This window comes from Vombatus ursinus, unplaced genomic scaffold, assembly GCF_900497805.2.
Source record: "Vombatus ursinus unplaced genomic scaffold, bare-nosed wombat genome assembly UNPS02010548.1, whole genome shotgun sequence".
In the NCBI taxonomy this organism is placed as follows: domain Eukaryota; kingdom Metazoa; phylum Chordata; class Mammalia; order Diprotodontia; family Vombatidae; genus Vombatus; species Vombatus ursinus.
The window spans coordinates 6629657-6653824 of NW_020950326.1; the positions used below are offsets into that span (position 1 = coordinate 6629657).

Consider the following 24168-nt stretch of genomic DNA (forward strand, 5'->3'; position numbering starts at 1 on the left):
ACATTTCTTTTGAGCTACTTCAATTCTGCTTTGCTTGTAGAGCACTGCACTTTCTCTGATGAGGGCACGCCTTGCTGGGCGGTCCTGTGCCAGTGTCTCCCATGTCATACAATCAATTACAAAGTTCTTGAGAGTGTCTTTGTGTTCCTTCTTCTGCCCACCATCTGAGCGCTTGCCCTTTGTAAGTGCTTCATAAAAGTCTTTTTGGGAAGCGTATGTTTGGCATTTGAACCCCACTGCCAGCCCATCAGAGTTGCGCTGTCAGCAGTAGAGAATGCCAAGAGATGGAGTGTCTTGTTCATGGAATAGCCCAAAGGCCAATGTCATTGGATCAGAGAGAAGATGTTGGGGAGCAAGGTGTGAGAAGACTGGAAAGGCAGGAGGAGGCTAGGTTACGAAGGGTTTTGAATCCTAAACAGAATTTGTGTTTATTCCTGGAGGCAATAGGAAGCCTCTGGAATTTATTGAATAGTAGGGTAAAGGTGGGGGGTGACATGTTTGGATCAAAGTTTTAGGAAAATGACTTTAGTAGCTAAATGGAGGATGGAGCTAAATGGAGTGGGGAGAGACCTGAGGCAGGCAGACCCACCAGCAGGCTATTGCAGTAATGTAGATGGGAAGTGATGGCCTGCACTAGAGTGGTAGCAGGGGAGAGGAGGGCTCATCTTCGAGAGGTTTACACTGTGAATATTGTTTTCATGATACTGTTTACTTCAATCTGCATCATTTCATATAAGTCTTATGCTTATCTCTATTATTTTAGTTTATGCTACGCTAGCTAGTTATGCTAAACTAGATCTAGTTTACTGTGCTGAAGTAATACTCCATTAGAGTCTTGTGCCACTGTTTGTCGAACCATTCTCCTGTCAGTGGGCATCTACTTAGTTTACAATTCTTTGTTACCACAAGAAGTGTTGCTGTGAATATTTGGCTTATATGGGATCTTTGCGGACATGTGCCCAGCTGTGGCATTTCTAGGTCAAATGGTGGATGTTTTTGTTAGTTTGTTAGCATTATTACAAATTACTTTCCAGAATGGTTAAACCAATTCAGAGATCCATCAACTGTGTATCAGGCAAACCTTCATTTTGATGGTGTTTTCTTGCTTTAGTTTTTCAACACAAAATATGAGATATTGGATTTGTATTTCAGGAGTTTGGCGCTATGCATCCAAAATGAATTTTCTTCTACAATAACAACATTTAAAATAGAAGTTAGTGAAAAATACTGCCAGGTCTGTTTTGGGTTAAAAGTCTTCTATTTAGAGTGACTGTCAAAGTATTCAAACTAGAATTCATATTCCTTTTTTCTTAATCACTCGCTTAAAACAAGGTGGTGACAAGCCAAAAGAGCCTCTATACCCTGACAAACAACAAGTATTTGTTAATGTTAATGTTTTAAATACTTTTTTTGAGAAATTTCTTGTTCCCAGCTGTAGTAGCACATCAAACTATCTCCTTGCCGTCATTGCAGCTTGCCTCTGACTGATTTATTAGACAACACAGAGCTGTTACAAACAGCTGATGAGGAGGCCAAGGGAGTGCCTGGAACCCTGGGAATATCTGTGGCCCCTGAGGAAATCAGTATGGCTGCTATTGAGCTTGGCGTCAAGGAAGCTAATGTTGAGTCCAGTGGTAAGTAGCTGTTCTTTGTTACTGCAAAAAAATAGCTGCCATAAATGTTTTTGTGTAAGTGTTTTTTCCTCTTTTTTTTTTTGATCTCTTTGGGATTTAGGCTTAGGACTGGTATTACTGGACCAAAGAGTATACACAGTTGAATAATTTTTTGAGCATAGTTCCAAATTACTTTCCAGAATGGTTAGAACTTATCAGGTCTCAAAGTTGACCAAAAAGAAAAATGCAAATGTTGAAGGGTAACTGGGAAAACAGACACATTAATGTCTTATGAGTGGAATTGTGAATTAATTGGTCCAGACATTCTGGTGTTTTCCAAGAACCTCTCCTATATTTGTCAACATCGAAAATCCTAAAAATCATTAAATATTTTTGGGTTTTTCAGATTGCATCATGAAATTTTACATTAGTATGACATGAAGGCTTCCCAGGAAGTTGCTTGAAAGGAGAAGTCAGTTTCCATACTACACAGAAACTTTTTAAGACAAAAATTTCATTAATGGTCTTTAAAAAAAAAAAAATTACTTCTCAGTCCTTCTCCTTTTCTCCTCACCAATAAAATCCTCTTTCGTAGCAAATAAATGCTTCTAAGCAAAATAAATGAACAGCCATCTCTGAAAAGTATGCCTCACCCTACCCCCACCCCCATACCTACCATCTACCACTTTTGCCAGTTCGCTTCGCTGATTGATTGGGTTAAAGATACGCATGGCACAGACAATCTCTAAGAATAAACTTTCCATCCCTGGTGAAAAGGACATCTGTGTCAGCCGGGTTACTTCTTTGAGTAAGCCAAGGCCAGGGACGCCAACATTAACTTTGACTAACAAATTTTCCATTTTTGAAATAATTGTCCTCTTTCACAAGAGAAGGACAGCAGCCAACTGTGAGATTATGAAAACATAGTACCCAGTCACTTTTTGGATACTTCCTCTGCTGTCATTATCCTTGGTTATTTAGAAACTATTCCAAGTAGTTTCAAGTAGAACCAGATTAGCTGCAGCGTACTGCCCCCTTCTGGTCTCCATTTCTTATTGCGAGGGCCTACTCCGTCAGTTAACAAACATTTATGGAGCACTTACTGTGTGCCAGGTACTGTGCTAAGAATCAGGTATGCAAAGAATGGCAAATACATCCCTGCTCTCAGGGAACTCACATTGTAATGGGGAAGCAACATACAAGCACATAAACTGTGTACAAACAAGTTATATACAAAGGGGAAATTGGATTGCAGCCTGGAGAGTTGTGGGATTCTTGCATTAGATGAAAAGTTGGACTAGGTAACCTCTTACATTCTGTCCTGTTCTGATGGACAAAATCATAGTTCTATGATTTAACAGATTAATAGAATTATGATTTTGTGTGTTTGGTAGTAGGAGGGTGGGAGAGTAGCTTGAAGCAGCCATCCAAAGATTAATCGTGTCCTCTAAAACATTTTGTAAGTAAATAATAGGTGGACAGAAATATGTTTACCTGCCTTGTTTCACAAGTAACATTACAAGTGAGTATTTCTTGAATCAGTCTCAGCCTGTTATCTGCACAAGAATGGTATTGTAGCACCTTCCTCACAGAAATTTTGTGGGGATCAAGTATATGTACAGCATTTTGCAAACCTTGAAGCACAACATAGAGGAGGACTATAATCATTACTTATCCTTGTCCACATCTTTCTTTCTCTAATGGTTGGCCCTTAAAGATCAAGATAATGGCAAGTTACATTCTAAGTGAAAAGAAAATCTATTTACCCCATGACATTAGGATAATTACCTTTAATTGAAGATATCTGGTAGCTGGAAAGGAACAACTTAAAATTAATTCCTTACACAGCTGCGGCAGCCTGGCATGCTCATGGAGTTGTGTTGCCAACTTTTTCTCCCTAGAATTCAAGGATTCCTCTATGAAGCTCAAACTGCTTGAGATTGAGAACTGTTCCTCGTCATCTGCTAAACCCAATATCAACATTAACGTGAACAAACAGGTATTCGAGCTTTACTTTCATGCACTTGTGCATTTTCTACAACTTCTTGGGACTTTTCTCTCTCTAGCATAATGCTTTACATTTTGCCTCCTTTGGGAAATCTATGTAAACACTGAGGTCTTAGAGAGCTGCTTCATATTTCTTTGATCGTGTTAAAGAAAGGGCTGAAATTTTGGCCAGTTGTTGATGGAGAAGAGAAGAGTTATCTAGTAAAATTAAGAAGTGGAACTAGCATCTAGCAAGACCCAATTTCCTGTTCTTCCTTGCACCAGAACTTAGTCCAAACCTTCCTGCCACTGCCCCCTTTCTTTCTTACCTTCCTGGTCATATTCCGACTCATTCTGTCTTCTGCCTATGGGAAACAAAAATCTCTCCACTGACCCTTGGGCCTACCCCTCCCTTCCTAGGATTTGTGGGCTGTTTCTGTGGGGCAAACATTCCTAGATCCTGACGTTGGTCTTGTTGCTTTATCCTCAGGGCCATGCGTTCTTTCCATCTCCCTCATTCTGTACTTTCCTACACGTATTGCTTTCTCCGATTAGAGTATGAGCTCCTTGAGAATGAGAACAGTCTTTTTCTATTTGTGTCTACCTTGATATATTCTTTTTTTTCTCCCACACACATTTATTATGAATAGAACACATAGAAAACCTTAAAGCATCATATAGATATGAGTGATCTATTATATTCCCAGTTTACAGATGAGGAAAATAAGGTTTAGGGTAATTAAATGACTTCTCATACTCCTTTTAGCTTTAGAACTGCTGCCCTGGGGCATTTAGAGATTATATAGTTCAAACTCTCCTACAATGTAGGAATCCTGTCTGTATTATTTCTAGCATATTCTCCTCTTGAACAGATCATTGGGCCATAGATTATAATCATTCAGTTAATAAACATTTATTAAGTACCTACTATGGGCTAGGGAATACCATGATATATACATATACATATATATACATATATATATATATATATACACACACACACACACACACACACACACACACACACACATATATATATATATATATTTAAGGCACTTAGGGTTAAGTGACTTGCCCAGGGTCACACAACTAGTAAGTGTCAAGTGTTTGGTCTGAGGCTGGATTTGAACTCAGATCCTCCTGACTTCAGGGCCAGTGCTCTAGCCACTGCACCACCTAGCTGCCCTTATGATATATTCTTAAGAAAGCCAGTAAGTGCCTAGTGATCATTTTATCCATTTCTAGACATGTACCAACCATTCTAAAATTCGTTTATGGAACAAAGTCAAACTCCCTGATATATAGAACCAAGATAATACAGGGTGGCTCAATACAAGCTAGTTCTCCTCTCCTCAGTAGAGCTCCTGGCATCTAATGCTACTCTGTCCAATCTCGTTCTCTATGGGTAACAAACATCTATTCTTTTAGTCTTCTTATCCCATGAATCTTTGACTGCTTAAGGGAAAAAAAAATCTTTTTTGGGTGATTTAGTCAATCTGTTTGAAGGCAAAAAATTACACAAGCTTGTCTCCAGGGTAGTCTTTGTTTGTGTGATTGTTTGAAACTCCTGGGAGTCAAATATACCAGAAAAAAATGGCGTAGCCACTTAATGTGCCTGATTAATTAATGTTTCTTCCATGCCGCAGCTTAAAACCTAACTTTCGTGATTGTCTTGAATGAGGTACTCTTTGTCAGGGGTGCTAACATCTGTTCTTAACTTCTAGGAAGAAGTTGTGAAGTTGACAGAAAAATGTCTTAATAATGTCATTGAGAGTCCTGGATTACCTTCTTTGAGGATTCCTCCAGACATCAAGAGCAATATCCTGAAGGCTCAAGTGGAAGCGGTTCATAAGGTGAGAAGGAATCCTCTCTCAGATTGCTCTGGGGTGAGGAGTGAGGCTTTTCCAGTGTGGTCTTACTGTGTCGGGGAGGAAATCAATAGCTCATCAAAATGGACCTTAGGTTGTCATTTAACCATGCTACTCTGCCAAACGTTCTTCCATTCCTCACTCCTTTCTCAATGGCATTATCTTTTTTCATGGGTTGCACACATGGACTGGTCATGGTCTATCTCCTTGGAAGGAATTCCCAACTCATTGAGATCACAGATCTATTGGAGTTTTTTTCTCATGCCATGTCCTTGATATCTCCCCTTTCCTATCAAGGTGTTTCTTTTCCCCATATTTAAATTCTATCTCCCATAGGAAACCCATCATCTGACTAAAAAAAAGATAGCACAAAACTTCACCATACCCTCTAAAAACATTAAAATTGCAGCTACACTGCTTAACAGCTGTTTTTTTTTAATCTCTTTATAAAGTAAGTCTTTAAAATCTAAAGATTGGATCATTTTGTATTTTCTAAACCTTGCCTAGTTCACTCTAACCACATAACTAATAATTCAACCAGTCATATTCTTTTTCTTTTTTCACTTTCCTCTCTTTTCTAGTTTTTAGTTTTTTCCTTTAGAGCAAAGATTTGGGGAAACTATGGTATATTTACATATTAGCAGATTTTTTTTCTGCAACTTTATTTGTTGCTTCATTTGGCCATGGGATTGTTTGACATTAAATACTAATACTTGGGAAATAATTACCTTTTTAAAAAATAGCAGCCAAGAAATAATACTGTCTTGTTTACTGGTGTAAGATAAACTACCTCAAACAAGTTCTTATGATTTCTTTTTTCTTTTTCTTTTCTTTTCTTTTGTTTTTTTTTTTTTAGGTCACGAGAGAGGATGATACATTGAGTCAAAAAAACTCCAATGTTCAAGATAATGTTTTCAGGTAATGTTCTGACTAAAACAGATTGTATTGACATTTACCTTTTTAATTCTTACACATTCTTCTTTACATCCCAAATCCAATTCGTCATCATATCTTGCCAATTACTGTACCTCTAGAATATCTACTTATTCTTGTCCATTCCCATAGCCACAGCCTACTGAATCTCTCTAAGATTCAGTGTCTTCACTTACCAATGAGAATAATAGTATTTTCTCTATGGTATGTACTTCAGAAGGTTGTAGTGAGGCTCAAACAAGATGACTTCTGTGGAACACTATCTGCAGGTGAGAGCTTGTGATTTCATCTTGTAAGAAATTCACAGCATGGCACTTACCTCCACCTATGGCTATTAGCATCTGCTGTAGTTTTTAGTCTTGGAGAGTTTCTGGGGGCACTGAGTGGTTAAGTGACTTGCTCATGGCTATCCACACTCAGAGACAGAATTTGAATCCAGGTCTTTCTAACTGCCCTTTTGCATTAGACCTTATTGCTTTCTCACATGTGTATTTTATCTTTTCTACTTGATACCCCATTTTCTTCAAAGATTTTAATTGTGTCATTTTCCTGCTCTGTTAGATGAAATCTAAATTCTTCACCTTAGTTTTTCAGGGCTCCCCTTCCATCTTCTCACTATTGTTTCTTATTACTTTCAAACACTAGCTGTCTTGTATCCAATAAACCCTTTTTTCTGTTGTCTTTCCAATTTTTATTCCTGCCTCTTTTTTCTTTAAACGTGCCTTTTCTCCTTTCCGTGATGTCATTGTCCCATCTCTTGGCCAGTTTGTGAGTTTTTCTTCTCATTTAAAACTCTGCTTAAATTGCCTTTTCCAGGAATGTTTTTTCCTAATTAACCTCATCTATTTCCAACCACTTTTGTCATAGCACTTAAATAATTTGCAAAAAAATTATATAAAGGTCTTTGCACATTGCAGATGCTTTAAAATATAATATTAACTGGCTGATCAATGTGGAATTGGAATTGTATTTGGCAGTTGCAGAAAATCTTCCAAAGTGATAGATTTTCAACAACTAGTTTAAAACAACCTCATTTTGTGCTTTTCTCTTTCTCAAATATGCTGTTTTCATGTGGCTTTTTTTTTTTTTTTTTTTTTTTTTTGCTTAGTTTGGTTTTGGGCTTTTTGGTGAGAGTCAAGGAAGGGAATATAATCCCACTGTGTTTCTAGATGTCCCCAAACACAATACCTTCTTCCTTTTTGTGTTTTGGGTTAAGGAAATAACTTTTGGCATTATCGCAAAGTAGGAAAAATCCTGAGAGTAAATGGCTGAATGAGAAATTAAAGCACTTACCAAGAGTTAGATCTGAAAGGAATCTTGAATATCATGCCTAATCTTCTCACTTTTGTAAGTGAGGAATCTTTACCTGCAGAAGTAAGATGATTTGCCCAAAGTGACCCAGCCTAAGGTCTTAGGATTTAGAAGTGACAGAGACCTTAAACATCATCAGTCCCTTCATTCTGCAAATGAGAAAACTGAAGGCCAGAGTGGAGAAGTCACATGTTTTGGACCTAGCTTCTCTGCCTTCGGATCCAGTGTTCTCTATGCCATGTTCTCTTACACTAAGTGGCGGAGGTAGACATTTAACCTGGGTCTTCTGACCTGCCACGTTCAAGTTTTTTCTACTCAATCATTTTTTCTTGTTGTCTGTACTTGGAAGAAGAGAATACAGCTTTTGACTAGTGAGAAGGTAGAATACTGCTCTGCCTAGTGTAATCAAATGAGAATGTAAAACACTTAGCAAATCTTAAGATGCTATACAAAAATCATTAATTTTTTTTTCTATCAGAAAATGTCTGCTATAACCCCTTCACGTTGTGTTCTTTTGCCAAGTGTCTAGCTTTATTTCTGGTGCTTTCTTTGGTCAAAGTAGTGTAAAACTATTGTACAGTAATGTAGCGTATTTGGCATCTCGTGATTGTCATGCTGTGATCACTTTATAACTGTGTTTTTCTCTGTAGTTAGATACTGCGCATCTGTTACGCATCTTGTGCTTTTGTTTGTGAAGACTAAAACAGGCAAACATGCACAAGGGTGTATGAGTGTGTGTGTGTATGTGTGTGTACTGCACCCAAGGGGAACTGAATAGTATCATAACTTTGATTTGGAGGTTTTTAGAAACCACCTAATCCAGAAACACCTTTTTTGTGTTATGGATCCCTTCTCAGAGTAACGTTTTTATGCATAAAGTAAAAATACTTAATATTCTAATGGAAACCAATTGTATTAAAATAGAGTTATCAAAATATATATATATTTTTAAAAAATGAGTTCATGGACCCTAGATATGAACTCCTGATCTAATCCACCCTCCTTTTTTTTTTTTTTTTTTTTGGCTAGGCGGTGGGGTTAAGTGACTTGCCCAGGGGTCATAGTGCTACGAAGTGTTATGTGGCTGGATTTGAACTCAGGTCCTCCTGAATCCAGGGCCAGTGCTCTATCCACTTCGCCACCTAGCTGCCCCCCAACCTCCTTTTTTTTTTATAGATAAAGAAACTGAGATAGAGAGAAGTCAAAGAATTTGCCCAAGGTTAGTAAATGAAAGAGCCTGACTGAGTCAGAAAGTCTTCTGACTCCAAATCTCATCTTTCATAATTCAAGGGAGTTTGAATATGATGAAAGTGAAAGCTCTAATGTCAGATGCTTCATTATACCCTCAATCATGTCTCTTTTGAACTCTCTTGGTCCTTCTTAATCTACCCAAGAGCTAACTAGACTTTTCTTGACCCAGTTGTGTCCCCGAGGGTGTGCTCGTCACTACAGTAACAGAACCTCCTCTTGCTTAGACATGGAGCAACATGTATCTAAAACGTTATTGTATCAGCTTTTGAACTGTAATAGAGTTTGTAGAATTCTTAAGAGTATCTTAGGAGAGTGCTTCAACACTATTTAATACACTGGTGAGTTCAAGATTGGTCACAACCTCCTTTCGATGCCAGCACACTTAATTTTAGAGTATTAAGATACTTCAAGGTAAATTCCATGACTCTGTAGATAGGCAAAGCTGGTTACCCATGGTGTTGGCCTTCTTGACCCCTTCAGTAAGAAACCAAGTAGGGAAAAGTTCAAATATTTACATTCTTAAAACCTGCAAATATGTAGGAATGTGAATACTGTTAAGAGCTGTGAGGTTTTAGTCCTTCCATAAGAACAGCAGCTGTCTACCCAGGAGCTAATGGTGACAATAAAGATGATATATTGTGTCACTGATGCTGAGGGGCCACAAAAAATGTGTGTTAGTAATAGAACTGGGAATATAGTCATTCCTCACTAATGGTGCACAGTCTTTCTTTTTCTTTGATTTTGATGCTGGTCTTTGTTTGCAGTTTGCCCTTATTTCTAAATTGTTCATCCAACTTGCTTCCCAGAGGGCATAATTTATTTTTATTGGGCTGAGTTTGAACTTGTCTATGAGTGTACTTATTTTCACAAGAGTAGTGGGATCATTAGTCCTACACCTCCCTGGGTTTACTTCTTTTTTTCTTTTTTTCCTTTTTTATTAACAGTGTTTTATTTTCCCCCAATTTCGTGTAAAAACAATTTTTAACATTCTTTTTTTTTTTTAAATTTTGAGTTCTAAATTCTTTTCTTCTTCCCCTGGCCCCTCCCTGAGGTTGTAAGAAAGCTGATATGTTATACATGCGCAATCATGTAAAACGTATTTCCATAGTAGTCATTTTGTAGGAAGGAGGAAAGAGGAAAATAGTATGCTTTGGTCAGCATTCAGACTCCATCACTTTTTTCCCTGGAGACAGATAACGCCTTTCATCATTGAGTCCTTTGGGATTGTCTTTGGTCATTGTATTGCTGAGAATAGCTAACATTCACAGTTGATCATCATATAATATTACTGTTACTGTGTATAATGTTCTTCTGGTTCAGCTCACTTCACTCTGCATCAATTCATACAAGTGTTTTCAGGTTTTTCTGAAGTAATCCTGCTCATCCTTTTTTTATAGCATAATAGTATTCCATTACAGTTATATACTACAACTTGTTTAGCCATTTCCAGGTTTCCTTTTGAAAATCACCAGAAACCCTCAAATCTTATAATTTGGCTTTGAAGAAATCAGTAGCTTCATTACATGGGAGTGTAATGTAATATAAAGAAGCAAAGCTAGAATGGGCTCAATGAGGTGGATTTCAAGATTGTAAAGAAAATCAAATATGGAGCCTGATAGAGAGGATCTTGGGAAGTGAAGATGACTGGGGGGACACGTTTGCGGTCATCCAAGTGTGATGTCCAGTTTAGGCTGCAGTACGTAATAGAATTTAGCTGTCAGAACAGGGTTATAATTGTCAGTAAGGCACTCTGCTTCAGTCATTGATAATCCTGGTGACCTCCATTAGTACTATCCATTGCTTTAAGATCACCCCTACAACTGATTTTCATGGAATTGGTAGCCCCTGCAGGCTTCCCAAGAGCGCGGCTAACTGGACTAGGACCCACAGGTCCTCCCAGCTGCAGTAACAGTGGGAGAAGGGTTGTCTTTTGTACAAACTGAGTTCAATCTATTTAACCATCCTTCTACTGCACCACTGACTTCTGTTATACTTCATGAATAAAGCACTTTGGGACACTGCTCTTGACTTCATGGGACCTTTGTGGCACAGTAAAGACATTTCTTTTTTCTTTCCCAGCAATGTGTTAAAAGAAGATAACAAAATTCTTAGTCCAGAAAACACAGTGATTCCCACGCATCCAAATGCTGTGGAAGATAACTCTGTTCTAAAGGTAAGAGAACTTTGTTAGACTCAAGAATGTATCACATTTTAAAGCTGGAAGGGAACTTCAGATCATTGAGAACCTTTCTTTTGGCAGATGTGCAAACTGAGGCTCAGAGAGATTAGTTGACTTAGCTGCAAATGTAAAGAGTCGATCTTAGGACTTTCAGACCAGTGTAGTTCCTGTTATGCCAAGATATTTTAACCTGATATTTGAGAATTTGTTTCTTATTAATGGGCAGCTAGTTAGCATAGAAGATAGAGTGCTGGGCCTAGAGTCAGAAAGACTCCTCTTCATGAGTTCAGATCTGACCTCAGATACTTGCTAGCTTTGTGACTCTGGGTAGGTTACTTAACTCTGTTTGCCTCAGTTTCCTCGTCTGTAAAGTGAGCTGAAGAAGGGAATAGCAAACCACTGCAATATCTTTGCTGAGAAATGGGGTCACTAAGAGTCAGACAACTGAAAAGCAGCTGAACATGAACATTCTTTTTAATATAGTGATATTTTAACATAATTTATTTCCTTTTTAAGTTTGAAACATTATTTACCAGGCTTCTACAGGGGTCCATGACCCAGAAAAGGTTAAGAACCCCTGCTCTAAGCCATACTGACTCTTTGCCTTCTCAGGTTCTCCAAAGCCTGGGATATAACATTGAATCACTAAGATGAAGTTTCAAAAATTTTTATTAAATCTTTATTTACCTTGGAACTCTAATTTATACAGAATACTTCTGATCATCTGTGTAACCACCTACAGTATTTTTCAGGTAGTATATTGTTTGTAGATTTCCCACAGGCCTTCTCCTAGCAATTTCTTCAGTTTTCCTCTTTGAGTTTTTGGTTACTGGATCTCCTTCTGCTTCTGTATGTTTTTGTATAGCTGGAGCTAAAAATGTTTTTTACAATAATGTTAAACACACAGAAAGGCAGAGAGGGCCGGATTTGACCCTCAGGCTGTAGTTTGATGACATACATGCATACATACATACATTTCCAACAGCATATCAGACTATGGGTCATAGGAATTCTTCAACTACTGTTTTTTTTGTTCCCATGTAGATAGTTAGGCTAGACTCTTTTAAGTGATTATTGTTTTCACTTAGGATGTTTCTTAGTGATTAGGGCTTGGTGCAATCAATATGTAATCTGTAAATAGGAACATTAGTGGACCTCACTATCTTTTCCATTTGGATTCTGTGCTGGATATCATTCATGACAATGGAAAATACCTTTGACAACCATAGTTTTCCTTGTTCTTTGTTTCACTTAATATTAATAATTAGAGGGTCATCAAACAAAGTTTTAGATTTTGGCTTTCAAGGTATCTTGCATGATTTTAACATGTGAGGGAAACACTTTGTTGGAAGAGAGATGTTTTAATATGGCATTCTTTCTTTGAATCAAATGCTTTTTTTTTTCTTTTTGGTGAGATGATCGGGGTTAAGTGACTTGTCCAGGGTCACACAGCTAGTAAGTGTTAAATGTCTGAGGCTGGATTTGAACTCAGGTCCTCCTGACTCCAAGGCCAGAGCTCTATTCACTGTGCCACCTAGCTGCCCCCAAATGCTTTTTCATAAACAAATAGTAACCCTAGTGGGATGTTGTATTCTCTTCCCCTCTCAGGCAATTGTGTGACTATAAAAATATCTACCGTAGAATATCATTTATACAACCCTACCTGTTTCTTTTTCATGTTTCCTTTAAAGAACCCTTAAGGAATATGTGTACAAATTATTTTCTTCAAGGTTTTATAGAGCCATTTAATAGTTTAAAATATCTCAGATGCCAAGATGCCAAAAACTACAGAACTGGAACGAATCACAGACCATCTAGTGCAACCTCTGTTTCATATCCTCTCTGTAACATGCTAAACACGCAGTCATCCAGTTTTGACTTAAAGATCTCAGAAGAGGGCTCCCAGTACATACAGACGGGGGTGCTTGGTCTGACCCAGCGACTTTTGTGGCTTTTGTTTATTTTACTGCTCTTTCTGCTTGTTTATGCAGCACACTAGGGACAGTGCTTATTTATAAATAAGATGAGATATGATGGTTCCACTTTCATTGATGGAGAAAATAGTTTGGTATAGAAACAGTACTTCTATACTTTCCTATATGTTATCTGTTGCCTTCTAGTTTCATTCTTAAGTGCTCCCAGGATCATCTGATTTAACTTGATTTCTTGTCAAACCTTCTGTAAACTGTTTTTTCCCACTGCTTCTTGCTGTTTCATGAGGCAGTATTTCTCATAATCTCCAAACTCTGATTCATTTATTCATTAATTTATTCAAATAAACATTGAAGTGCCTCCAATGTGCCAGCACTGGAGATACAAAAACAATAGTTCGTGTCCTCAAGGAGCTTCATTCTCCTCTGCGTGATTTTATAAATGAGTTTATATTCTAAATTGATGTTGTCCTTGCCTTGCATATCTCTCTACTTGACAAGGATTATAGGATCATTGATTAGAACTGAAAGAGACTTTGAGAATTATCTGGGAATTGTGTGAAGTTAGGTTATAAAAGTGGAAGGTATCAGATTGCCAGGGAGAGGAAAGAAAGCCAGAAAGAGGAGTTTGAACTCTGTAGGAAATTTGGAACCACTAAAGATTTTTGAAGAGTGCCAAGATTAGATGTATACATAAAAACACAAGCACGTTATTCACTGATAGTTTGAAAGATGGATTAGAGGGGCAGAGTTATTAATGAAGTGACTAAAAAATAGTTGGAGCTTTCCTTTTTGGTGGAGATGATAAAGAAGGTGCTTAAAAACTGAACTTGGTTTATAGCCTTGGGCATCGTACTTATTATTTACATGGAGGGATTAGGAGCTGTGCCTCGGACTGTGACAATTAATAATTGTAAAATGCTTTACTGATTTAAAGTCCCAAAACTTTGTCTTCACAATGACATGCATTGCCTCCTCACCTCTGCTACTTAGAATCTAATTTCCCTCAAAACTTGGGTCATACCACCTCCTGTGGGAGGTCTTACCTGGTTCCTGGCCCCAGCTGTTTGTGTGGGGCCCCCCCCCTCCAGTTTCCTTGTATTTATTTTGGGTCGGTCAACAAGCATTTTTAAGAGTGTGTGTGGGGGGGGGGGGTGAAACCACATTTGCTTCCACCAATAGAACGTAAGCTCCTTGAGGACAGGTACTGTTTCATTTTTGTCCATATCCTCAATATCTAGCTTGGTACCTGGCATATAGTTGGTGCTTAACAAATGTTTGTTAATTAATTCTTCCATTTAAATGCAACTTCTTTTTATCTTCTGGTTTCCATTATAATAAAGATTCCAGTAGTGATATGATTCCATTCTTCTAGTAGTATTTTGACTTGCTGGTGCTGTGATCAGCTGGGTTCTACATAGAACTTAACACATTCCAGTTTCTACATTTATCCTATGTTCTTCCACAACATTCCTACCAAAATTACATAAACAAACTAGAAACAGGAGTGGACTCTGAATTATCCAAATCATTCTATAATCAAATTTAATTTTAAAATGGTTGATAGTAGGTGGTTTGTTGCTATGGTCTCTGGGTTTATATTCAAAAATTGAGCTAACACAGAAAAGCTCAGTGAACATAGCCTTCCCTGAGGAGACTTCTTTTTTTGCCAGTTAAGAAATAAAACAAAAGGGGGCAGCAAGGTGGTGCAGTGGATAGAACAATGGCCCTGGAGTCAGGAGGACCTGAGTTCAAATCTGGCCTCAGACACATGACACTTACTAGCTGTGTGATTCTGGGCAAGTCACTTAACCCCAATTGCCTCCCCTGTCCCCCAAAATAAAATAAAATAAAACAAAAGGAAGAGACAGAAAAATCAGTAAACTGTTCCCAAGGCTTTCTGGAACAGAGAAGTTGGAAAATTTCAAAGACTTTTCAGGGCAAGTCCTCTACTCCCAGATTTTGGTTCTTACATCCTTAGATTTGGACTTCTGTGTGTTTTCTTGATCAGAATCTTAATTCTATAGTTTCCAGTAAAGTGTTGTCTCCTCTGTGGGTACGTAAAGAAAGAGGGATCATGAGGATGCATGGAATAAATATCCAGTATGGCTTTACAGCCAGCACACTTTCATACCAATAGTTTTGGACAGTAGAGTTCAACATTGAAGTTTTGATCCAGAGGTTTTTAGGAATCTTTTCTGACTCACTGCTTCCCATCCTGATTCCTATGCCCTAGTGTCCAAGGGGTGAAACAATAAGCATAATATTCCAAGTCACAAAAGCTGGTTTGAGAAGTTAATAAAAATTATATATCATCTCGTCTAAGTTCTAGGTATGGACTTTCCCCACTCTCCAAGTATAACAAAAGTACCCCTCCCCCCAAAAAAACCCAGCATAAATTAAAAATATTCATATTTCCTTAATAGGATTAACCCAAATTGGCCTGGGTCGGAATAATAAATTGAAGGGGAAATTAGGAAGTAAATTTGTTTGTAATAGTTATTTTGTCTTCCATAGAGTGCCACTGATGAGTTGGATGCCCTGCTGTCATCATTAACAGAGAATCTGATTGATTTAACTGCTGTACCTCCGGTAACTATGGTTCACAAAAATCATACAAAAGGTGGGGAAAGGGGGGTCTAGTTAATGAATAATGCTAGCTTTCTTCTTGTTAGCTATTTCCCAGAAAAAAGTATCTAGTCAAATGTGCCAGTCAATCAAATTTTTTTGAGTTCCTACTATTGTATCTAAGTATCTCTGTAAGAGTGCTGTAGACAATACAGAAAAATGTAGGATATGGACCCTGTCCTCCAGTAGCTTATGCTCTAGATGAGAAAATAAGGCAAACAGAAAACTTCCTAGAGCTCCACGTGATGAGTTGGAGTACAAAATGAATTTTACTGATTCATGAAAAGAATAGAAAGAGTGCTGTACTTGTAGCTCAAGTTGGACTGCCATTTACTGATCATATGGCTATGAACAAGTCATTTAACCTCTTAGAAACTTAGTTTCATAACATGTGATATAAGACTAATATACTAATAGGACAATCTCACAGAGTAGTCATGAGATTAAACATTATGTAAATGTAAGATGTTTTTATCGTCAGTAGTAAATGCTATGAAAAACAGATCTAATGTTGACAGTCAAGGTAAAGATGCCTCTGAGATGTTCACATGGCCATTAGACCAAGCCAAATCACAGAGTTAGAAAGTTATGTCAGGGCAGCTAGGTGGCTCAGTGGATAGAGCACCGGCCCTGGAGTCAGGAGCACCTGAGTTCAAATCCGGCCTTAGACACATAACACTAGCTGTGTGACCCAGGGCACGTCACTTAACCCCATTGCCTAACCAAAAAAAAAAAGAAAGAAAGAAAGAAATTTATGTCAACTCATGGCTGAACAGAATTCTATGACAGCCCTTGCCAAGTGAAAAGTCTCTTCTTGAAGACCTTCACAGAAGGGGTACCCACTACCTTCCATGGCAGCCCATTCCATTTTTGGACATCCCGATTTCTTAGGAAATTTTTCCCCTTAATTGGGAACAATATCAATTAAGTCATCTCATAAGTTACTAGTAATAATCCCATCTTCCTAAAGGGATCACATGGGATCTGATGTGGACAAAAGAATGATACCATTTGATATAAAATGTAAAAATAAATTTGTATATAAATTTTGTCATTTCTAATGTAGTAGATATGAATCAGTATAGATCCAGTACAGGTAAAACAAAATGTCAGGCCAAGGCGATACATTTTTATTCATTACCTACTATTTGTATACTGGCTGCTAAAAAGTGTAAGATGTGATTCTTGTCCTCACAGAGCTTGCAATCTAGCAAGGGGAAATACAATTGTAAACAACTATAATAAAAAGAATGTCAAAGTGCCACTTTCAGTAGGTATTTAGAGGAGAGAGGTTCCATCTGGCTGGGGGAATTAGGGAAGGTTTCATGGATTAGAAAGAATTGAACAAACAGTGCCAGGAAGAGCCAAACCAGGAGAACAGTTTATACTTCAACAACATTGCAAAAATGAACAATTTTGAAAGACTTTAAGAACTCTTATCAGTGCAGTGATCAATCAACATTTCAGAGGCCCAGTGATAAGAATGCTGACCCCTCCTGACAGAGAAGGGATGGATTAAAATTTCAGAATAATACAACTAAATATTAGGTAGCTGAGTGGTGCAGTGGATAGACTGCTGGGCTTGAAGTCAGAAAGACTCATTTTTGTGAGTTCATATCTGGCTCCAGATACTTACATGCTGTGCTGACCCTAGGCAAGTCGCTTAGCCCTGTTTGCCTCAGTTCTTCATCTGTAAAATGAGTTGGAGAAGGAAATAGCAAACCACTCCAGTATCTTTGCCACGAAAACCTCAAATGGGGTCACAGAGAGTCAGACATGACTGAAGTGACTGAAAAACAACAGATACTCAGAGTGAGATACACATTTTTGAACCTGACCTATGTGAGGGTTTGTTTTGCTTTACTATGCATATTTGTTGTAAGGATTCCACCCTCCCTTCCTCCAGTGGGGTGTGTGGGAGGTGTGAGGGAGAGAGAGAAAAAAAATACTTGATAATTGAGAAAAACATTTTACTTGGGGAAAAAAAGCAGTATTGGGGAATCAAGGCATTTCAGTTGGAAGAAAAGGCCCTGTGATGAGAAGGTTGAAGGTACTTGCAGTAATTTGTTCTGGTTGGAGCACAGAATGAAGGGAAGAATAGGAAAATAAGGACAGATGGAGCGGCTGGGTCTGGAATATGAAAGGTCTTGAAAGCTGGGCTAAGACTTTATTCAACAGACAGAGGGGAACCATTTATGGTTTTTGCATGTCTGTTGAGTGGGCCAGATGATAGGATCACAGCTGTGCATAATTTAATCTGGCAGCAGCACGTGGGTTAGAGTGGAATAAGAGAAAGGATGCAGTCAGGGTGACCTATTAGAAGTCTACTGCAGTAGTTCAGGTGAGAGCTGAAGGGAACCTCGGCCGTGGTGATGTCTGTGAGGACATTGCACAGAGTAGGGCTGAGGGACCTTAAGGATCAGTTGAAGGAACTGAGTATGTTCAGTGTCACCAAGAAAAGACATGAAAGGAGTGGGAGGGACCTGAGAGTGGTCCTCAGTTACTCGAAGGACTTGCATGTGGCTTGGGATTATATTTGTTCTGCTTGTTCCTAAGAGGAAAGAGTAAGGAGCAGTGGGTGGGTATTTCAGAGAGACAAATATGGGCTTTCTGTAAGGGAAAACTTTATAATTGGAATAGAATGATTGGGAATAGATGATTTGGATAAGGAAGTGTTTATAGTTAAGGATGTCAAGTCTTATGTTCTGAATTTGAGTGACAGGAAAGATTATATTGTTAATATAAATAAGTAAATTAGTAGTAGGATCAGGTTTTTCAAGGAAAGATGAGGTTTTAGATTATGTTGAATCTGGAATGACAGCTGATCATCCAAGTGGAGCTATCTAAACAAGCAGATGAAAATGCAACCTGAAAGTAAAAGAAAGGTCAAGGCTGGAGATGAAGATTTGGGAACCAACTGTATTAAAATAATTATTGATGTCATGGAGTTGGAGGCCATGACTATCGAGAGAAAAGAAGGCTAAAAAGAATGCCCTTAGGGGAAAATGTCTTTATTTGGGGGGTAGGAAGAAGAACAAACCAAAAAAAAAATGTTAGGGGGAGAATCAGGAAAATAGTGTGATAGAATTCCAGAGAAAAAGTTTGAACAAAGGTCAGCAGTATCAAGTGCAGCAGAGAGGTAGGTCAAGGATGAGAAATGAGAATTGACCCATGGATTTGGTCACTAGAAGACAGACCTTTAAGAGTGAAAGTGAATAACGTCTGTGTCCTCTTTTCAGTTCAGTACTTATTTCCAAGATTGCCTTCTCTGCCCACCCCCAAATCTGAGAAGTCCTATGACTAAAAAAGTAAATTAGGCAGTGAGGCTCAGTGCAACAGCACCCCACCATTAATAAAAAGACTATCTGGAATACCTGCTTATAGGTGGCTGCTTCATAAAGGAAGAACATCATGTCATCTTCACCACTGAAATAGAAAGAAAAGTTTTTCTGTCAGCTTGTAACACCTGAGCCAGATGTGATTTCTCCCCTTTTTTGAGCTCTTCTAGCACATTATTTAAACCACACATCTCATACAGTTATCATTTACTATCTTTATTATTATACTTCATATGCTCACTTTTTCTGCCCTATTAAGTTGCAAGCTCCTAAAGGACAACAGGGTCTGTATTTTATAATATAATATTTATACCTCATGTCCTCCCCACTACCAGAATAAGCAAATGTAGTATATACAGTAAATGCAGAACAAATGAATTCAGAGGAAGGAGAGATCCTATGTAGATGATCAGAAGAAACTTCATGGATGAGGTAGGATTTGAGCGAGGTCCTGAGTCAGATTTATAGAAGGGAGGAGGAAAATGGCTTGGTTTACAAAGGTATGGAAAGAAAAACCTGCTTGCTAGTGGCAAGTAGAATTGTTTGACTGGAATGAATGATGATCCCTGTGGGGAATAGTGGAATCTCTATAAATAAATTGTATCTTGACTTAGAGAACTAAAGCAAGGGCAGCTCAAGTATTTACTGTTTTCCAATGCCAGAGGACAAAATGGGCATCAGTTTCAGAACTAAATTGAAATGGCATTAAAGAGAAATGGCATACTCTAATTCAAACACAGGAAGGTTTGCCTGAAACTGGAATAAGCCATATTTAGAATCTTTATTGTTTTCCTTAGCCATGATTCATAATTAGAAAACCATCCATACAAACAGGTGCTTTCTCTTCTATTCCCCTTGTTCTGTTTACATGTGCTTATCATAGGTCCTCCTTCTGGCTTCTACCAGGGAGACTATAATTAGTTACAATAGGCTAAAATTATAGAAGAGAAAATATGCTGTATACCAGGGAAAACTTCCTGGTTAATAGGTTATCGTCTCTTTAGGTTAGTAGAAAGCCTATGCTACTTTTTATGGAACAGGAACTGCCTCATCCCTAGCAGTATCCCATGCAGTATGTGTTATTTGTCATAGGAAGGGATCTTGGATTTCATTCCCTCCTTGGAACATTTCCTTAAAAACTTGACTATTAACTTTAAAGATTTTTTCTTATTCTATTCTTCGTTTAATACTAGAAAAAGATTTTAGTGCTTTAGTAAAAAAATGTTCTCCTTCTGTTCTTTTAGGTGTCTTCCTTATCCTCGGTTACACCCCGCTGGATTGTGCCAGTGAGTTATTAATACTTGTGATATGGGATAGATAAGCTTAGAATTACCTAAGAATCTTGAGCATTGTGATCAAAACTTCATAATGAGTTAGGTGACCTGGGTTTTTTTTTTTTTTTTTTTTTTAACATTTCTGTGTGCTTTAAATACTCAGAAGTGCTGGGAGGAATCCACAAAAACCTCTGAAGTGATAGATGAGAATGCAGAATTCAGGGTAGTTAAGTATTATCCTTTAAGGGACCTTGCACTATAGCCAAAATTATTCTCAAAGTATCTTTCACGTTTTCCACCTTGTTAACATCCCCTTCCACTCTTTCTTCAAGGATAACTTTGGCTGTGATTGACAACCATGTAGGGTAGTACTTGTTCGCTGTGGTCATTTTGATGCCAATTTTTTGGTTTGTTTTGTCTTCCTACAGCAGACCAGGACTCTTTCCAATGGGATCTCAGGGAATGAAGTGCCTGTGGAAAGAAAAGAGGAATGTGGTGACCCAGAAGTGCTCTCCTTGATCGCCCAGCCAGGGCCCTTCCTCGTTGATGCTGTGACCACGTGAGATCTTTTCCTATTGTCCTTCATAGACAACTGTTCAGAATGGGAGGGAGTGCAATGGAGTACAACTGGATATCATTTCTCTCCATTTATTCTTTAGCTCCTTACTTGTCTCTCTGTTAGGTGCTAAGTCTATAGGTCTTTATGACTTTATGAAGAAACCTTAAACTTGATTATGGTGCCTTGACTTATTTGCAGTTTTTATATACAGCTGTTGAAACTGCTAGAATGGAATAAAAAACATTAACAAAGCACTTACTGTGTACCAAGCACTGTGCTAAGTGCTGGGGATACATACAAGAAAACAGACATTCCTTGCTGTCAAGGACCTCACATTCTAATTGGAGGAGACAACATGTAAAGAAGAGTTCATAGTTATGTTCAGTTCATGATGGATAAAAAGGCCGAGTAGTACTTAGACCAGGAAGGCAGCAGAGCAAATGGCAAGGCCCAGAGGATTTGGGGAGTAATGGCAGGGCAAATGGTCCTCTGCCATGAGGATGTTAGGCTCTGGGGTTATAATGGTATGAGGTTCTCAGTTATCTCCAGCAAAGATGGGGAATCTAAGGATCAGTGTTCTGCTGAGAGTGGACGTATTATACCTATTTGGAACTGGGCAGTGGAGCCAAGGAGAAGGGGTAAGTCTGGGGCTCCCCTCAATGGCAGCAGGTATTGCTGGTCTATCTTCCTGCTGCCACTGGCAGGTTGGGCTATGGGAAAGAGTGAGATGGTTAGTCCCAGTTGTGGGTTGGTGGGCTGGGATGTGTGTGAAGGGATATATAGTGCACATGACCATAAGTGAAAGAAAGACTATAAGGTTGAATAAGATTGATGTGTCTGAGTCCTAGCTATTGACACTCTTTGAAGCTATTTATCATAGATAGGAACTGTACCTAAAATAGCTTTCTGTATTTTAGGCCCTTGTATTTTAGCCTTTGCTGGGACATTAACCAATCCTATTTTGACGTATCAGGAATGCGTGGCCTTCACTTTTCCACTTATCATGACTCTTTGTGCCTATTTTCCCCTCAGATGTAGCTTCTGGTTCAGAGAGTTTTGGTCCGCGTAAGCACTTAGTTCTTTCAGAGAAAAAAAACTCAAGAAATTACCATCTTGAGAGAAACCAAAAATACTTTTACTTTATTTTTGTTAATAGCCTTCACAGTCTGTCTAAGCACAAGTAAATTCTGGCCTCTCCTAAGTATTTTGTATGCTTACATAGGCCCCTTTGGAAAATTCTGCTGACTCAATTGAGCGTCAGGGGTACTATGCAAGGGGACTCGTGTGGTAAATGGGGAATTTCTCCATCTCTTCTAGATGTAGTCCTTGGAAGAACCGTGAAAGGAAATAGCAGTAATGAACTGAGACCTTGGCTAGAAAATCAAGCAAATACAGTCACATAGTGTTGTCTAGCACCTTTAGTAATTCAGAACATGTCTGGGAATCTGGAAGTTACCCAGAAATGGCTTCTGAGCAGCCGTAACAGAGAACTAATGCGGCTCTAGCACTGTGCTCATCAGCTGTTAAGGAGGTCCTAGGAGGCTTTTGTAATCCTTTTACTCTTTATCCAGATATCTAACCAGCTTGGCTGTGATTCCCAGGCCCACACTAGATTAGCAACAGCAAAGTAGTGGGAGCAGGGATGCTACTAGAAGCAGGAACCGAACAATGGAAATGTACATTAAAAATATAAGAAGCATCTTGCAATCCATTTCAGTACCCTGGGGAAATCATTGGATTTTGTACAATGACGTGTTTGCGTTGGTGACCCTAAGTTGTTGTGAGAACTTTAAATTATATTTAGTGTTAAGAAAGCAGGGATGTGTATAATGTATTCAAGAAAATATTTTCTTCGGAATTTGGTTGAAGTTAATTTTGTGATTTAAATACTCTATCTGGAAAATGTACTTAATGTTGCAAACATTGCCACAAACGCATACACAAATGCTTAGTACCAACTAAACAAGGCATTGCTATGATGTAAGTCACTTGAAAGCCCTTTTCCTGAAGGGAAAGAAGGGCTAATCACTGCTTCTCTGCCCAGCCGTGTCTCATCCTCACAGACTCTTTGTCTTTTCTTTCCAGCTCTGTCCCGGGCCTGGCTGAAGAAGCCTTGAGGAAGCAGCGCAAATGTTTGCTCACGACAGAGCTGTGAGCTTGTGCTCGCCCATGCCCTGTCACTGGGATGCTTGGCCCTGCCCAGAAGCCCGTCCTGGAACTACACCTTGGCTGTAAAATGTGTTGTACTTCCTTCTTGGGGACCCAAGGAGCTCAGCTTTCCTTTGTGGGTTCGCCAGGGAGTCAAAAAACACCATTCTGACTTAGCTTCTCTACAAGAAAGCAAAAAAGTGTAGAGACCCCGGGCAGTTATCATCACTGTCTCTACTGATAAGGCCCATCACTCAGATATGTCCACCCACACAGGGACCTTTGTTCTCTCTCTTTGTAACTTCCCAGACTTTCCATGGGGAAATATTCTCAGTGGAATTGCTGACTGGAGGAAAAAAAAAAAAAAAATGAGGACTCATGCGCCCTCTGGTGGTTATGATGAGTAACCATGACTTCACAAAGCAAACTGAGCTTTGATATTGTGCAAACTTTCTGAGTCTTCTTTCTCCTATCTTTCTTTTCTTCATTATAAGTATCTCTTTTAATCTTTATGTTCTTCAGAGCCATTGGCCTTTTCTGTGAAATACCTGAAAAAGTTAGAGCAACTGGGTCAGGAACTTGGAGGCGTCAATAATAGGACACCTATTATAAAACTTTGAAGGTTTTGAAGAAAACTATAGAAAGCTACCCACATCACCTCACTGTCTTATTTTACTGCCAAGTTGCCTGACCCAGTATCCTATGTTTATGTTTAGGGGGTGTAACAGACTGGCAAATACTTATAGAACAAGTATTAGTCCACGTAGCCGAACTACACAGATTTTAACGTAACGGACAATAAGCAGTATGTCTTTTTTGCTTGGCATAAGTTGTTGTTTTCTGTGGCTGAGTAGGTTAGTGTCTATCAGGAGAGCTTGGTACAGACATTTCTTGTACCTGTGAATGTTGTTTTACGGGATCATGTTCATCTAACAAGCAGTTTGTATAAGAGGGAAGGGATCTGGAAATACTTTCAAATTTTGAAAGTGTTTTCCACCACTCCAGTCTAACCCACCTACCACTTTGATCATGTCATCTATCTTTCTTCATTCAGTTTGAGGCTAGATAGTAAGTTGCTTCTTCTTTTTTTGTGTAGTGTTTGGAGAGTGAATCATTAAAACTGTTGTTATTATTGTCTGTTACAGCAAC

General features: G+C 38.6%; 1 protein-coding gene across 1 annotated transcript; it reads left to right on the plus strand.

Moving 5' to 3' along the window:
* The first annotated feature begins 953 nt into the window (after positions 1-953).
* On the plus strand, positions 954-23388 carry LOC114037733 (band 4.1-like protein 5). Its single transcript, XM_027854696.1, has 9 exons — positions 954-1006; positions 1474-1634; positions 3515-3612; positions 5324-5452; positions 6324-6385; positions 11042-11135; positions 15590-15664; positions 20741-20871; positions 22957-23388. The coding sequence occupies exons 1-9, from the start codon at positions 954-956 to the stop codon at positions 23024-23026; spliced, it is 873 nt and encodes a 290-aa protein (XP_027710497.1). The 3' UTR covers positions 23027-23388.
* The last annotated feature ends 780 nt before the right edge of the window (positions 23389-24168 follow it).

Coding starts and splice junctions, on each gene's coding strand:
- LOC114037733 (XM_027854696.1), top strand. CDS start 954: ATGTGCCCAGCTGTGGCATTTCTAGGTCAAATGGTGGATGTTTTTGTT. Junction 1,007..1,473: donor GTGGATGTTTTTGTTAGTTT/GTTAGCATTATT, acceptor CCGTCATTGCAG/CTTGCCTCTGACTGATTTAT. Junction 15,665..20,740: donor ATTTAACTGCTGTACCTCCG/GTAACTATGGTT, acceptor GTCTTCCTACAG/CAGACCAGGACTCTTTCCAA.